Raw genomic sequence first — 17,660 nt, 5'->3', positions numbered from 1 at the left:
GGGAGGAAGGGTCTCATCCCAACAGCCATGTCTTGAGGGTCTTCCTGAAGATGGTGAGCAGTGGGCTTTGTCTGAGGTGCAGGGGGAGGTTGTTCCAGCTCTTTGCTGCTGTGTTGGTGAAAGATTGTCCTCCGGTGGTGGTTTTGAAGATGCGAGGAACGGTGGCCAGGGCCATCTTGGCAGAGCAGAGGGATCTGTCGGGATGTGCAAGGAGACGCGATGGTTCAGGTAGGCTGGTCCTGCGTTGTGTATGGCCTTGTACGTGTGGGTGAGAAGCTTGATAGTGATTCGCTTCTTGACCGGTAGCCAGTGGAGGGTCCTCAGGTGTTGAGAGATGTGTTCTTGGTGAGGGAGGTCCAGAATGAGTCCGGCGGCGGTGTTCTGGATGAGTTGACGTTTTTTGATGTTCCTAGTTAAGTTGCCGGCGTAGAGGGCATTGCCGTAGTCAAGCTTGCTAGTGACTAAGGCGTGGGTGACTGTCCTGTGACAGTCTACTGTGGTTCATCTGAAGATCTTCCAAAGTTTGTGGAGTGTGTGCCAGCAGGAGGAGGCGACGGAGTTTACCTGGCGGGTCATGGATAGGGAGGAGTCGAGGATGATTCCTAAGTTGCGGGCGTGCTCAGTCGGTGCAGGGTGGGGCACTGAGGGATGTGGTCCACCAGGAGTCGTCCCAAGCTGAGGTGGCGTTTCCAAAGATGATGAGCTCAGTCTTGTCGGAGTTGAGCTTGAGGCAGCTTTCTCTCCTCCAAGTGGCGACGGCTTTCATTCCTGAGTGGAAGTTCATTTTGGCCATGTCCAGGTCTTCGGTGAGGGAAATGATGAGTTGTGTGTCATTGGCATATGAAAACGATGTTCATATCGTGGCTTCTGACGATGGCAGCAAGTGGGGCCATGTCTACATTGATCAGTGTGGGACTCACTGGTGATCCTTGGGGGACTCTGCAGTTGTCTCCTGTGGGTCTGGAAGTGTCAGCCGGGAGTCTGACCCTCTGCGTCCTCCAGAGTGGAAGGAAGGGATCCGTTCCAGGACATTTCCGCAGATTCCTATGTCATGGAGTCTGGTGCGCAGAGTGCTGTGGGAGACCGTGTCGAAGCCGGACTGGGAGCTGTCCAGGGAGTTGTTGGCCTCGATAAAATTCTGTAGTTGTGCATTGATTACTTTCTCCAGTACTTTGGCAGGGTAGGGTAGCAGCGAAATGGGCCAGAAATTCTTCAGTTTTGATGAGTTGGCCAAAGGTTTCTTCAGGAAAGAGCGTATTTTGGCTGTTTCCAGTCCTCTGGGAAGGTGTCCGTGTTGATGGAGCAGTTGATTGTGTTTCGGAGCTCAGGGGCAATGGATGCACTGGCTCTGATGTATATGTTGTGCAGGCAGGAGTCTGAGGGGGCTCCGGAGTGGGCGCTGTTTATGATGTTGACTGTTTCCTCTTTGGTGAGCGTGGACCAGCTGTGGATGGTCTGGGTGGGTTCTTGTAGTGTGGGACGGTCACAAGTTCCGGTGCCAGGGTTTCTGACTGCGCCAGAAACCCATTGCCCCTTTATGGGAGGAAATATTAAGAGGATGGGAATCCCGAGATAGCGACGAGGAAACACAAGGAGAGTAGCCGAGACACCATCTGGCCAAGTGTAGGTAGATAGACCAGAACACATAAAAATGCACCACAAACAGAAGGGGAAGATTGGTGGACCTAGCACAGAACGTAGGATAGCCAAGGAGGGCAGCAGCCACAAGGGAGTGAGCGACACTATATAACTCTGATCTGGAGCCAGCCCAGGTACACACACACACACGCCCAATAACTCCTTAGTAGACAGCTGAGTTTAAACTTAACAAGAGAACTCCAGCCCCCAGCTGTCTAGTCCTTAACCCACCCTACTAGGAGCATTCACCTTAACTAACCACCATCATGTAATTAGTTATTATGAATATCTACTGAGAAGCTGCATAGACCACGAATACGCTCAGGCAAGTACTATCCGCAGATTGATACAGTACATTAACTGTTGGTAATAATTAATGTGGACTACTGTACAAGTTATAATTGTATTAATAATGTGTTAAAATAAAATGACAATAAAATATTGTTTAAAAAAAAAAACAGGAGGCGTGGGCCTTGGAAAAAAATCATAGACTGGCCTACTCCAGTTAAACACAACAAAAATAGTATTCCCAGCAACTTCAAAGCTAAACCAGAAGGCAATCACTTTCTGAGAATCCCTATTTGGCATACACAGGGAAAGAAAGATGATTTCTTTTTTTCGAGTTACCTTCACCTTCTCTAGTAGTGGCATGCTTCATCAGCGGATCTGCCTCGGCTCCTAAAGGCCGACGTGGGCTCAACCCTATCTAAGGGAGCACTTAAGAGCCAGTCGGAGGGGGTTGGTCTAAAGATAAAAATACCTATTGTAGGTCCAGGGGGGAAACAGCCATTACAATGTGGTCATTACTATGCATGACCGCTACAACAAAGCCATTACCACGCATATGCCTTTACCACTCATGCATTTACCACGAATATACCATTACCACACATGCCTTTACAATGAATTCCGTTCTAAAGTCATGAATTCTAAAGGCATATGCATGGTAAAGGTTTTAAAGGTAAGTATTATTCTTTTTTTAAAAATTTTGTAAAGACCTTAATGGTAAAGGTGTATGCATGGTAAAGGTTTTGCAGGTAAGTGTGTTAAGTGTTTTTTTAATATGTGTGTGTATATATATATATATATATATATATATATATATATATATATATATATATATATATATACATACATATCAAAAAATTTTAGGGCTTAGGGTGGGTACTGGTTTTTGGGTGGGAAGGATGGTTTTAGGTTTGGTATGGGTTTTTGGATGGTAAAGGCATTTTTAGGTGTTAGGGTGGGTATGGGTTTTTAGTGGTAAGGGTTTTTTAGGTTCTAGGGTGGGTATGGGTTTTTAGGTGGTAAGGGCATTTTTAGGTTTTAGGGTGGGTATGGGCTTTTAGGTGGTAAGGGCATTTTTAGGGTGGGCAAGGGTTTTTGGGCGGGAAGAGCATTTTTAGGTTTTAGGGTGGGTATGGGTTTTTGGGTGGTAAGGAGATATTGGGGTTTAGGGTGGGTATGGGTTTTTCAGTGCCTAGGTGATTTTATATATGCCTTTAACAACCATGCCCTTTACAACAAAATGTTTGTGGTAAAGGCATATGCATGGTAAAAACTTTAGTTGTAAATGCCTGCTTGGTAATGACGCATGCATTGTAGTGACCGCGTTGAAAAGACTTGCGTAGTAAATGCATGTATGGTTCCGTCATACAACCAGTCTAAGGTATTCCTTTAATAGTGGCCCTCCATGGGATGGTGAAAATCCAATCATTGGAGGCGTTATTAGGTTCTAATGTCCCAAGACCCTCTCTGACTCTGTCGGCATCTTTCTGCCCTATTGCTGGCCTACACAAGGTCCTGTGCTTTTATCAGGATGTATACAGTATCCACCCTCCCCGATGTTGTCACAAAATTAGATAAATCAAGTACCACCAGGCAAGTTTCGTACATTGTGCCATGCAAGATGGGAGTATTTCATGTTGTTTACACGTGATTTATCTAATTTTGTGGCAACGCCGGGGCAAGTGCAGATTCTCAGAAAGGGATTACCTTCTGGTTCAACTTCTGAAGTGTCTGGGAATACTAGTTTTGTTGCGTTTGTTTGAGAGACTGTATTGCTCAGACCCACTAAGTGGAAATTTTCTTCCCTGCCCCCCAAGTGACAATGCCTGTATGGGCATTGATTCACTAGAATTAGTGGCTACTCCAGTTATAGCCCTGAAACAGTCCCTTCCAAGGCCGGTCGCTCTTTGGAAGGCCTCCTCATCTGGGTTAAAAATATGCCAAATATGTCTGAAAAAGGTTGGAGATAGTCATGACATCCTAGATCTGTTTATAAGGGAAAGCAATGGCAATAACATTGATTTGTATAGTGTGTTTAATTACACAGTGCAGAGGAATAAAGAATCACCTACACTAAAGTTAGCTGGTCTTTTCTGATAGAATGGGCTGTGCATCTCTTTTAAGCACTAGAGATTTTAATACAACATTTTAGCCTTTTAATGGCATAGCACTGGCCATTGAACTTGAGGATGCTACCAGAGGTTTACCTATATTAGAAGGTAAACCATTATCTACATGGGCAGCCTCAGCCATGCAGTTATTGTCTATTACCCTGTCCTGTGACGTGCACGCCTGTAATGGGAGGTTTACATCTTATAGTCACAGTGCTCCTACCTTTGTATGGGGTGCCACTCAAAGCAGAATAGATTACGTAATTCTAGACTTCGATCTCTGGCAGGAAACAATAGATTTTGAAATTTTACCTAGAACGAGCAGTGATCACAATACCCTGCAGCTAACATTAAAAGGTAATTTGCTAAGGAATACACACAACCTAAGCCCCCTTCCACGAAGCCCATATCTTTGGGGAACAGCAGAAACTCCATTAAATGGTCAAAACTCAGTCTCGATACAGAACTGTTATTGCAAATCCATAACACTTTTATCAGTGCCTTTGAACCCTTTTTGATGTATTCACCAAATGCAGTTCCAATATTTGAGCTTCATGAAGATCTATTCGAGCCTTTAAATCATTTATGCATAAATGAATTGAAAGAGTGGAAGGGCCTGTCAGAGAGTACACAGTCTTGTGCTCTAAAGAGTGCTGTATGGCTAAAGGGGAGTAAATTATGGCTGTCAAGCAAGGTACTCGTGAGGCAATCATTGTAGCTCGTGCAAAATATAAACAACACTGTCTTTCACAAAGCAGAGCTGGAGTGATGAAAATTGGCAAGCTATGGTTGAAACTTAAAAATCTAAAGATGTCCAAACATTTTGGTATCTATTTGCTCACGGCTACCCCAAAACCAATATTCAACTCGAATTTTCTGTTGAACCATCACATGGGGTAGAACATTTTACGGATATGTGTGCTCCAAGTAGACCAGGTGCAGTCATGGATATATCAGTAATATATGACCCAGTGACTCAAACTGATAATGAGCCCTTTTATTTCACACTTGAGGATGCCCTTAGTGTCGTTTAGTCCTTAAAATCAGGCAAGGCTCCTGGCCCAGATAAAGTTCCAGGCAACTTTTATAGGTCGGAATCTTCCGTATGAGGTCCCTACATAAATGCATTAACCAATGGGATCATGGCAGGAGGAAAAATTTATGAATCATGGCATGGTGCAGAGATAATCCCACTGTTCAAAAAATGTGATTAACACTTCCTAACAACTACTGGCCCATTAGCTTAATTGAAAAACTCTCCAGAAGGTGTTCCCCTGCCAGTTCCTTGAACTTTTTCTCTGGATTGATAAAGCCAGTGATTTAGCCCCTTTTAGCGCTGGTTTTTCGCTCCATGGTGAGTACAGTTGATCAGATCTTTAGATTCAATCTCCTTGTCTCTAAATATCTTAAGCTCTCCAGGGATCATTTGTATATGGCATTTGTAGATCTCCGGGTGGCTTTTGACTCTGTCCCCAGACAGCAGATGTTGTCCACCCTTGGATCAATGGGAATTAATTCTCCATTGTTAAATGTTCTCATTAGAGTGGAAGAAAACAACTTTGCACAAGTAAGGTGGGGCAGGGAGGCGAGCTGACCAAACACTTCCAGTCCAGAGTGGGGTGCGCCAGAGATGTGTTCTCGCCCCAATTTTGTTCTCTTTATATGTTAATGTGGTTGATCCACGACGCCCCTAGATTGGGTGTACGCTCAATTCTAGTGCTACTCGTTGCGCAGACAATACCCTTCTGTTATCTCGTACCCCCTCTGTGCTCCAAAATCTGCTCAACAAACTTGTTGATTTCTGTGATTTTCGAGGTTTAGAAGTGAACACCATAAAAACCAAGATCATGGTGTTCTAACCCCATAGATCAAGCAGGGGTAAGTTCTTAATGAAGGGGTCTATTCTGCAGACAGTTGACAAATTTGACTATTTGGGTGTCAGAATCGATAATACCTGCAAATGGAATTCTGATATCCAAGAATACGAACAGATTCTGCTCCACTGTACTTGAGCATTGGTCAAGGGATATAAAGTATTCACCTCTAAATCTCTCTCTCCAGCCATCGAGGTTTATAGGGCAAAGGTGCAATCTGTAGCTTTATATGGGACGGAAATCTGTGGGGGAGAGTGGGGGGTCGATAACACCAGGGGCCTGACTGCCAAAGAAAATAGTTTTATGAGATCTTTAGTCAGCCTTCCCCAGAGTACCCCTGTGATGCCGTTATATTTTGATAACAGGCTCAAAAGGATAGGGGACGTAGTGTCCTTGAAACCTTTGGTCAACTCTTTGACTGTGGTCAACCCCTGAGTTGCTCCATTACAGTCTTGCTGCAGGAGAACTTTCGATCCCTGGTAGAGTACATTTTATCCCTTGGTTCTTTAATGTTAAATCTTCTTTTAACAAACTAGGCTTAAGTGTTTTCTGGAGTAATCTCTCATTTACTAATAACAGAGCTATGACTGCAGTAAAAACTGCTTTCTGGACAGTGAAATAAATGCTAACCATCAAACTGAGAACCCTGGGAGGGCTGGCCGAAGACTTTCTAGCATTTAAATCTGTACCTGCACCGGATCCTTACATGAATGCAATATATCCGCCAAAGGCACGCGCTTAGTTTATGAAATTCAGGATTGGTACATTGTTGGTCAGCAAATGAATTTATAGCTGGAAACCAAACTGCACAAACTCTTCCCAATGCATACTATGGAATTATGTGACTGAGGATGTAGGATTCTTTTGTCCTGCGTATGCTAGACCAAGGCAGACTTGGATTAATACTCTTTATATTTCCCAAGGCGTGAAGCACCACAAGGAGGCTTATAGAATATTGCGACCTGACACCAGTCCCCTCCTAGTTTTTGTTCTTAGTCGTTACCTATACACCAATTGTCTTCTAAGGAAGAGGACGGGCCTTACATTGTGATTTCTGTTTATTCTCAACTTAAACAGTGATACATTTGTCTAAAACAGTGGGACATTAAGTTCTATTAGGGACTACCTTGTTTTGTGCTCAATCTAGACTGTGATTTTATGACTTTATGTGTAATTGTTTTTAGTACTGTTAAATGTACCTTTGTATTGAAAAACGTTCCTATAATCCTTACTGTATTGTGATGCTTGATAAGTGATGGGCTAGTTCCCGAAATAAACTTTGTCTTTGAGTAAATTCCAAGAGATCCATGTGTGCTCTCTGTATATCTCTAGTTAGCTCTTCAACTAAGAGGTCCTTAAACAGTACTTTTAACAGCTGAACAATAAATACCTTTTATATTAGTACCTTCTAATGACTAATTGAAATGTAAGTGTGATTTTTTTTTTTTTTTTTTTTGTGCCTCCCTGTAACCTCTAATTTGTCAAACACTGGAGATTCCTTTGATAGCTCATGCGTCTAGGACTACAGTCCCAACCGAGGGCGTTTTTCTTTTCTTTTTTTATTGTTTTTAAAGAGTTTGGGAGTACTTCGCCAACAAGGTTGAGTACCCTATCCACCAAACTCTCTGTTCCCATGCTAGGATGAGAATTTGAGGATCCACGTTGTTCCCACCACAAGTGCCTTCTCTGGCTCGTGGAAATGTTGGACCGGACATGAGCTGTTGCTCTAAGTACCTCACTGTTTGCCTGACTAAGACAATTTGTTTCTTTGGGACTATCAGGGAAAGCATGCTGGACCAGGACAGGCAGAGAGATATACGCACAGATACACTCTGACACGGATACACACACATGCTCACTCTCTCACACACACACATACGCATAACCCTCTTTCCCTCTCTCTCTTTTTTCCTAGCATGTCGACTTCATTTATTTTTTGTTTTGCAAAAACAAACCCTTGCTTCAGTGCCTTCAGATGATACAACCTCTGCCTTCCTGCAGAGAACTCTAAAAATAGAGTGATGTATTCCACTAGCGCAGCAGAGTACATACTTCAGCTGCCCTGGCGGGATTGAGTACAGTCCTTCAAGCGCTAAATGAGGCCCCTCATCTTTAAACTGTATCTCCCGGGAATGTTTGAAAAGCCTTCAGTCTAGGGTAGAATCCCTGTACTTCTTTCTTGCATACGAGTTTTAAAATTTTTAAAGTATCTGATATGGCCAATAGAATTTTCTACCGGAGAGACCAGGGAACCTCCTTCTATATCTGTGTGTTTGCACCACTGGTTTCTGCTTACTTCTACATGCCTAAGCTAGTTCTTTAGTGGCAGGCACTGCTGCCTTGTCTTTAGAAGTATTCAGTGTTCTGTTCTTCTTTTGAATCTTTGCAGCTTTTTAAAACACTAAAGATCTCGAGATACTGTTCCTGGTATACCCTAGGTGTACATACTCAAGGCTGAAGAAAGGGAGAATGATTGTTGCTGTTGAGGATCAGTTGCAGCAGGTTGACGGCATCTGGAGGTGGAGGGCTTCTCTTTTTGTTTTTTCCCTGATGCGGCTCAGCACGCCACCCCAGCACCTCTGCGTCCTCTCTGGCAGAGAGCTGCCCTAGCTTATTGCCAAACCTTTCATGGAATACCAAGGGCTCTGGGCATCCTGACCCTCAAACATCCAAAGTTGCTATTACTGCAGGAGGAGAGAAGTAAGTGTCAGACCTTAATGATGTGAACCAAACCTGACTACATTCCTCCACATGAAAGCAGCCCTGCCATCTCGAACGGATTTAAGGCAACCCAGACAGACCTCCAAGACTGGGCCAAGATGACCCCCAGAACCCATTGTCTGCCCAAGACCTGTAAGCATCCCCCAAACGTCCCCAAGGTCTAGATCCTAAAATTGATAGGCGTTTTGTTAATATTTAAAATGTATTCACATTATTATTAATGTAGTTGATGACCTAGCTTTGTTGAGTAGCAGTCCATAAAAACCCTACTACCTGCAAGTGCAATATTTTCCTCAGTGTTTCTTCTTTAAGCAAATTTAAATTAGAATCTTATCATACTGTAATGATGGAGGACTATGGTACATTTCAGCAACCATTTTTTCTTTCTGTGCTTGATTACGGATTATTATTCAGCTCACAACGAAGTTAATTTAACTAGTTTCGGAAAGGTGAAGGGATGAGGCTGTCCTGCCGAGATTCGATCAATGACATGCAGCTGCACATGGGTCTTCACAGCAATCGCTCGATCCAATAGCTGTCTGGATGACTTTTGCTAATCCTCTCGATAATAAGGTTCCTTTCAGCCCCAAATAAAAGTATAAATTGACAAAGCCGGTAGGTCTGGTTTGTGTTTTGAGAAATGATTAAAATATTGTATTGAAAACAACACAAAAAACGACTGGTATAAAATGCATCTGCGATTATTTAGAGCGCTGTTGAACTATAATATAGTCCCTCATGCATTGCACTGCAAGCACTCAATTGGTGGTAGAATTTTACACCAAACAGCCAGTATCATGCGGTGAGTGAAGAATAATTATCTGGTCGGAGCCAGAGCCCCCTCTATTTTAAAGAATTGGCAGGAATGGGTTTTGCAGATGGGACTAAAACGGTTTTGCACATTTTAGTTATAAGAAGTTGGGTTTCATAAAATATAGTTGGTAATCAGCTTTTTTTTTAGTCTGTGTACATAATTGCATTTTGACGCTGTAACACCCAAAACTAATGTACTTTCCTTTTTCAGGGCTGGAAAATCTGTTGTCACTGTCTCACCCAATCCTAATGTAAACCTGCGAGTCGATCTGAAAAAAATGGTGCAGAAGAATATGCAGTCTGGTTTTGAGAGACGCATAGGTGTTGCTGCTGGGAACCATGATCAGTGTGAGTGCTGAGGGGTTTATCTCTAATTCATGCGAATTCTTTCACATAACCTCTTTCTCTTAACTCAGTCATAATGTTTATTTCAGGGGCAAGACCCATAAAACAACATAAAAAAACATTTGACAATAAAACATAAAGCACAACATTTCATAGAATAAAAATAATCTATCTACAGAAATGTCAATTAAATGTAATTTTATCTTGGGTTTTTGCTAAAAAACAGATTGCCTGATCTTATTTTCACTTCAGCTTTCTCAACTATTGCCATGTTGCAAGCAAAAAGCGAGGCACACACAACACTATTGAATGGCTAGTTTTGAGCCACAGTGTTGAAATATACCCGAGAGTCAACAAACTGATACTAACCACTTCCGTCTTTGCTTTACATAGCAATTGCACAAAAAAGAAAGTGGGCCTCCGTTTCACTTGTTAGTTGGCAGATGGAGCATAAATCTACTAAATCTATAAATCTGCTAAGGGTTGAGAGCAATTGGTGGACCATTTGCATGTAAAACATTTAAGGAGATAAACTCCATGTCTGCATTTGATATACAGATGTCTCGGATCGGAATTTCATCTAGAAAAGGCTCAAACACCAGTTCGGTTTTATAGTCCAGGAAGTAGTCGTCAGTGTTGCTTCCTGGGCGAACTGACTGGAACCAGGACTTGTTGATGTGAGATCAAAAACACTTCTTTCTGGTCACAGAACCTGGGTTGGTCAATAGTTCATTCATCCTGAATGTATCCAGACACTTTTTTCCTGTATTGTGCAGGGGAATAATACAGACACAGTCCAGATTCAGTATTTCTTGCAAACAACCTAGGTGGTGCCAAATGTTCGTTAGACCAAATTCTGCACCAATATGAGATGGGTCTACATTTTATTTTATCCTCTGTACTCTTCATGGCCATATCAAGGCATAATGGCTGTGTGGAGGAACTTTATGGCACTTTTACCAACAAATCTTAAAAATATGTTCTCTGGTGTACTTGAGCTTTCTGCATTATTGCAACCCAATAATTAAGCACCATATAACGCAGCCCTCAAGGCCTTTGCCGTATATACCGGTAATACTGGCAAAACTTACACAGAGCCTGTTGAGCTGAAGTATTTCAGGATAGTTGACACACTGTGTTATAGGGCTATTTGACTCCTAGTTTTTTGTGGTGACCATAACATATTGCTGGACAATATTACGCCTAGGTATTCAAAGTGCATGACTCTATGATTGTATTGCCCAAAGGTAAATTCTGTCTTTGTGGTTTATGCAGTGTACAAGGACCAGAGATCATGCACTTGTTTTTTTTATGCGTTCTGCTCGAGCCCTTGAACCTTACAGAAACCACAAACTTGTCCATTAAGGATTGAAGTCCCACAGGTGACTTCAAGATGATCAGTGTATCACCTGCAAAGAACAGTGCTGGGATTTTGCTCTCTGCCATTCTTGTGGCTTGTTTGTGCTAAAATTGAGATGGTCAATGACTCCATTGACATTAAGGGAAAAGAGAGTGGGTGCAAGTGCTCATCTCTGTCAATTGCAGTACCATCTGTTAGGTCCCTCTCGGGCCCCTGTCTCACCTAGGCAAAATTATCAATATGAAGGTGAATGAGTAGTAACAAATTGTCTGGTATCTCCATCCCCTCCAGAACTGCCCATAATTTGTGTCTGAGAATCATGTCAAAGGCAGACCCGAGGTTAGCAAATGCGACAAACAGCTGTTTTTGTTGCAAAGGTTTTGTCTTCCAGTATGTGAAAAGGATCCCTGGAGTTTTTCCAGGATCTGCCTGCAAAATCTTTCTTCAGGAGGCCAATTAAGCTGATTGGACGATAATTTGCCAGATCCTCACTTTTTTTTTTTTTTTTTATAAATCTGGACTATTGCCATTCCTTGCAAGCTGTTGAGAACCTCTGCCGCCGTCACTAAGGCATTTGATAGCTCGTTAATGTATGGGACCCAGATCATGGGTTCAGCAAGGTACAGGTCCCTGGGAATATAACTGGGACCAGGTGCCTTTCCCCTACTTAATTGTGCTAATTGCAAGCACGTATCTTCTAATGTTAAAAGAAAAAACAACAACAAAAAAAACAACTAGACCGTCAATATTGTAGACTGTGATCTGGACGAAGTAGCGCTATTTCCATGCCTTTATTTGTCTGACCGACTGAATATAAATTACAACAATGTTTCATTTAGTGGTGTACCTGTATCTAACACTCTTATTTGTGATTGTGCCTGGTGATTACCTTGGGCTATATGGTAGAAAAATGTGAGGTTCTTCCTTTTTGCAGCTTCATTGAGATTGGACTCGTTAGTTTCCTCCCAGGACCTTTTGCTATGGGCCAATTGGTTTCTGTAGTTAGCCCTAGCATCTTTTACTATGTCCCTTCCCCCTTTTTTGTTCACTTAATTAGGATACATTTGGCCTTTTTATATTCTCTTAAAAACTAGGGGTTCGTTGCCCTCCTTCAAATATATTTATTGGCTCCATTGAAATGCACTCCAGGTGCTGCAAACAGTTTGGTGTGAGCAGGGATAGCTAAGAGACCGGGTAGGCGTACATTCCTGCTTTGGAGGCATTGCTATAGTGTCTGCAACATCTGTGTTAATACTTGCTATGATTTCAGGGTTCTCTGTTATATATGACCACTTTATAAATCTCCTATTGTTGGCAACAGTCGAGGAACAGTCTCTTAAATGGTAAGCTGGGCCCTTTGATTGCTTAAGTAGATATTTAAGTGATACATGCCACGCATTGGGATCATTTTCCATTCTCTCAGTTTCTACCATGTCCACTATGGCGGACCACAAGGTTGTGATAATCATGATAAAGTTAATGTGGCTTGTACTTCTGTTGTACGTGTATGCCCCCAGTCTATACAATCCCGTTTGCCCATTACATGCTGTAAGGCCATAAGGTAGAGTAAGTGCTGCCAACTTAACAACAGTGGCAGTTCAGATCTTAATTGGTGAGAAGTCTAATGTTGGGTAAACTGAACTTCTCATCCTTCATGTTTTATTCTGCTGCTATTATAACTATTGTAAACTAAGTGGCTTCTCTCCCGCTGCAGTTATTGTTAGAGTTAATAGATCTCTTGAGATTAGTGGTAGCTGTTTAAATTTACAAGCCAAGGCTGTGGTCACCCAGAGTAATAATCCCCCTGATGGACAACCCACTCTGTTATTGGATGCCTCCTTGGTAAATGTTTTGAAACCTGATATATGGGATGGTCCAAAACACCATGTCTCTTGGAAGAGACAAATGTTGACTGGTCGTCAAACTTGCCCCATTTATGGTAGATGAGTTTGATGTTTAGATCTTTCTCTCAACTGTTTTTATAGTCTCACCATTTTTCTTTTATCTTTGCCAGAAAAACACTTATTTATATTTCCATGTGCACCATAGATTTCATCTGGCAGTGGGAGGCTGATGACGGCTCTTGGACTCCATATGATCCAGAAACTATGCTTGAATTAGAGACTGCACAACAAGGAAACAAGAAGAGCATTTTAGTGACTTTTGGAAAGACTAAATACAACTTGAACCTTGGCAAGATGGCCCAGATAAACAACAGCACCCAGTTTGAAAGAAAGATGGAGCGTTTGGAGTCTGGTATGTTCAGGTTTTCAATAATGTTGAACTTTTATGTAGCCAATTCCAGAAACAGAATTCCTTTGATAAGTAGAATGAGAATTACTATATGTAACTCCATGGTACTATTCTTAATTTTGGTGGGATTCGATTTTTAGTCAACACTTTCCAATTCCGATTTGTTGTTTGGATACAGATTTCTGCCCTGAATTAATACAGACAAGATGCACTCTTGTAGTACCTTTTGGTGGGCCACAGTATCATTATGTAGTTGGTAGGGAGCAGTTTAGGCACACAGTAATAATGAGTGAGCGCATGAAAGTGGATGTCCCCAGAGTGAATTGCACCATGCTACGGATAGCTCCATTTAATGTGAAGGAGCTGAATTCTCCCACTAAGGGAGTGAGGATCATCTCTCTTCTCGGAATGTGATATAAATTGTGTACAAGAAGCTAAACAGCTTCGAAAGTATCAGGCGAGGCTACGAACAAAGAAATGTCCTTAGCAATACTGTGCCTCGATCATGGGATAAAAGTTAGAGTAGGTATGCATTGGAAGGATGTTTCTCTTTCACATGTAGGGGCGCTTAGGAATGAACAAGGACGATAAATAATTCTCAGAAGAACTGCATAAGACATCCCATATATAGTTGCCTCAATCTGTGCATTGAATCGAGGTTAGCCTACATTTTTGGAGATACTTTAGTGGGTGGCAGATGGTACAGTTTTAATTTGAGGTAACTTTGGTATGGTTCTGTCACAAGAACTCCATAAGGTGAGTAACATCACTCGTGGTATATATGATTTCCAAAAAACGAGACCGGAGGCTTTTGGATCTGCTCAACATGTGGAGGGTGTTTCGTCTGGATAGAAAAGAATACTACTTCTACTCCAATGTCCATAAATCAGATACTCAAATAGATTATCTATTTAGGTTGAAAACTGCAGACAGCACAGGTTTCTGGTTTGCTAAAGACATCTTGGGGACATTCAGAAGCTTCCCTGGGAATGCATTCTTCCCATTGCTTTGTGGTTTGTAACTCATATTTGCTGGCTTCATTCGTTTTAGGCTGTCCAGCTTGAGTTTGTCTCTCTTGTGGCGCATACTCAGTTTACTGTATTCTTCCACCGAGTGCTCGTTTTCTGTAAACCGGCCTTTAGATCTTGTTCTTATGTTGTCACATAGGCTTTTGAAGTGTAATGGAAACAAATATTTTAATACGATCAATACACTAGGTGGTGACATTTCCACACATCATCCTTTGAGCACTGTATATTTTTATCAGTAAGACTGTATCTGTATAAATATGTTGACGGTAATAGCAGTTTGCGACCACACCATGAATATTCTGCGCCACTCCACTCTACTCTGCGCCACTCCACTCTACTCTGCGCCACTCCACTCTGCACCACTCCACTCCACTCTGCGTCACTCCACTACACTCCGCGCCACTATTTCAGAATCCGGAAAGCACAAATGAAGCAAATTTTTTTGTTATTCAGAAGTGTAGTGGAAACAAATATTTTAATACTATCAATGCACTAGGTGATGCCATTTCCACACTTTATCGTTTGTGTGCTGTATAATTTTATCAGGAAAACTTGTTGTCTGTACAAATGTAATTGTCATTTGAATTGAAAATGTGTTGCCTGTAATGGCATTTTTCTACCACACCATGCATACTGCAATCTGAGCCACTCCTCACCATGCCTCTGTACACTGTTGTTCAAGATTCTACTTTGTCATTGAACTTTACGCTACTCTGCTATGCTCTGCACTACTGCACTTTTTTTTAATGCTCTTTTTTTATTAAACAATGCTCAATAGCAATTATATATGTTACCAAACTAGACATTATTTCTCACATTACAAGGAGTAGTTCTGGTGCAACTCTACAGGACAACAGGATAGAACATATTCTGTGCTGTTATACATTCTATACTTCCCCTAGATCCTTTAGCTGTCAAGGACCAGTTGCCAGTATCTCCCAGGCCATCCACGTCTACAATGCAGGCTAGGCGTTCCATCCCCCTATACTTTCTCCCATTTACGCGTGCAACCCCTACTAAGGTATATTGCATGTTCAACCCTTTAACACCAGTCCAGGTCCATTTCCCAGTTGGTCACCCGTGGTGGCTGGAGGGAGCCCCACTGTTTGGCTATATTACGCTTGCCCACTGTTGCAGCTAGTGCTAGCCAAATTGTCTGGTAATTGGGCCATTGCACCTCGCCAGTGACATTCAGTAAAAAACATTTGGTGTCTAGAGGAACCACTTGGGCTGCGACCCGCTTCTTATACTCGCTATCTTCTCCCAGTATTCTTGGATTTTGGGGCATCCCCACAGTGTACGGATAAAAGATTCTTCCTGCCTACATTCTCTAAGACATATTGAGGTACTCGCTTTCCCTATATGATGCAACAAAGTCCTAGAATAGTATACTCTATGTAGGATTTTAAGTTGTGCCAATCTGAAGTGGGTTCAGATCGCTATTTCCCTAACAGTCTGTATAGCTTACCACCAGTCCTCATTGTCCATCAGCCCTCTATCTAGATACCATGCCGCCCGCAGTTTTCCCAGCTGGTCTGGGGCATTATTCATTAGTTTCTTATATGCCGTTTTGATTAGGGGGTCTGACAGAACCTGGTCTTCCAGTGGGGCTGCCGTTGGCAACTGTTCCCCCTCCACTATATGGCAGCGAAGTGCATGTCCCAACTGTGGGTACCTATATCTTTTGGTATCGTACAATTCAAATTCTGCTTGTAGGATTTCAAATGTAATGTATGCCTGGTCCTTCCAGACATCCCTATGTTTCTCAATGCCAGTCTGAGCTCATTTTGAGAAGCCTTGCAGTCGCCTCACCTCTTTTAGCATGCCGCTATTCCACTTTGCGGTAAGCTCCGTCAGTTTACCATCCCAACCCAAATACCTGGTCACTTCCCTCCACACTCATACTGTCGCTTGAGTGTGGAAGGGCAATGTTCGTTCTCATGTCCTCCGGTACAGGAGAGGCAAGCAGCCACCAGGATCCATGACCTTTCTGTCTACCCAGTAGGCAGGTACCTCTCTGTCCTCATGAATCCATGCATTCACTGCCATTAGTTGGTAGACACAGTAATACTGCAGCACATTTGGGACCGCTAGTCCTCCCTCATACACACCCATCTGGAACTTAATCAGAGCTATACGCGAGGTGCCTCCATTCCAAAGCAGCTGGTGCAGTTCCTGGTCCAATTTGCGAAAAAAGTCTGTGTGGATTTCATATGGTGTATTTTTAAAAAGGGCTGCTCTCCCCATTAACGTGAGTCTGTCATGTCACATACAGGAGCATATCATCTGCGTATAGGGATACCCTCCATCTCACTCCTGTCCCACCGGGATTCCCCAAATAAGGGGGTCTTGTCGGATCCAGGCAGCCGGTGGCTCAAAGGCCTGCGCAAAAATCATAGGGGATAGTGGGCACCCTCGTCTTGTCCCCCTATTGGAGGGTAAATGCCTGAGACACTGTGTTGTTTACTCATACTCTAGTCAGTGGACCAGTGTATAAATGTTTGACCCTACCAATAAATTTAGGGTCAGAGCCCATCAGGGACAACACAGCAAAAAGGTAGGACACCTCTACAATGTCAAACGCCATCTTGGGGTCTAGAGACATCACTGCAGCTAGTTCATGGTAGGAGTCTTTAGTGACATGTAGTACCCCGTAGAGGCGGCAGAGATTAAGATGTGTCCCCCTATGCGCATGAATCCAGATTGATCTGGATGAATGAGTTTGGTAATGATCGCTTTCAGTCTGGTTGCCAGGGCCTTCCCCAGAACTTTTACTTCAGTTAAGTAATGAGATGGGTCTATATGAGCCGCACTCATTGGGTGGCTTACCCTGTTTAGGGACGCCCACAATCGTAGCCATCTGTTCTTCTGGGAGGATTCCCTCGTCTCTTGCTGATTGCAACATCTGTAAAAGACGTTATCTTATCTTGTCTGCTAGACATTTGTATAGTTCTACAGGCAGACCGTTCGGTCCATCCGCCTTCTCGGATTGCAGGGGTCTGACAGCCCCTGTTAGTTCCTTTACTGTAAGGTCTTGTTCTAATGTCCTACAGTCCTTCTTTGTAATCTGTTGAAGCGTAATGCCCTGCAGGAGGTCGTGACAGTCCTCTCTTGACCTAACAGAGGAGGATGTGTATATAGTCTCATAGTAGGTCGCAAAAGAGTCAGCTATGGCCTTTCTGGTGGTTTGCAGTGCCCCCCCCCACTCCCCGGTCTCTAATCTCAA

General features: G+C 42.8%; 1 protein-coding gene across 1 annotated transcript in view; it reads left to right on the top strand.

Moving 5' to 3' along the window:
• Window positions 1–17,660, top strand: part of PARP2 (poly(ADP-ribose) polymerase 2) — a 283,463-nt gene that overhangs the window by 49,690 nt on the left and 216,113 nt on the right. The window contains exons 3-4 of the mRNA XM_069244318.1: window positions 9,657–9,793; window positions 13,200–13,406. Of these exons, the coding sequence (XP_069100419.1) occupies window positions 9,657–9,793; window positions 13,200–13,406 (344 nt within the window). The remainder of the gene's footprint in view (window positions 1–9,656; window positions 9,794–13,199; window positions 13,407–17,660) is intronic.

Source organism: Pleurodeles waltl, chromosome 7 (assembly GCF_031143425.1).
Source record: "Pleurodeles waltl isolate 20211129_DDA chromosome 7, aPleWal1.hap1.20221129, whole genome shotgun sequence".
Classification (NCBI taxonomy): Eukaryota; Metazoa; Chordata; class Amphibia; order Caudata; family Salamandridae; genus Pleurodeles; species Pleurodeles waltl.
The sequence above is the reverse complement of the archived record's forward strand: the minus strand, read 5'-3'. Positions and strand labels throughout refer to the sequence as shown.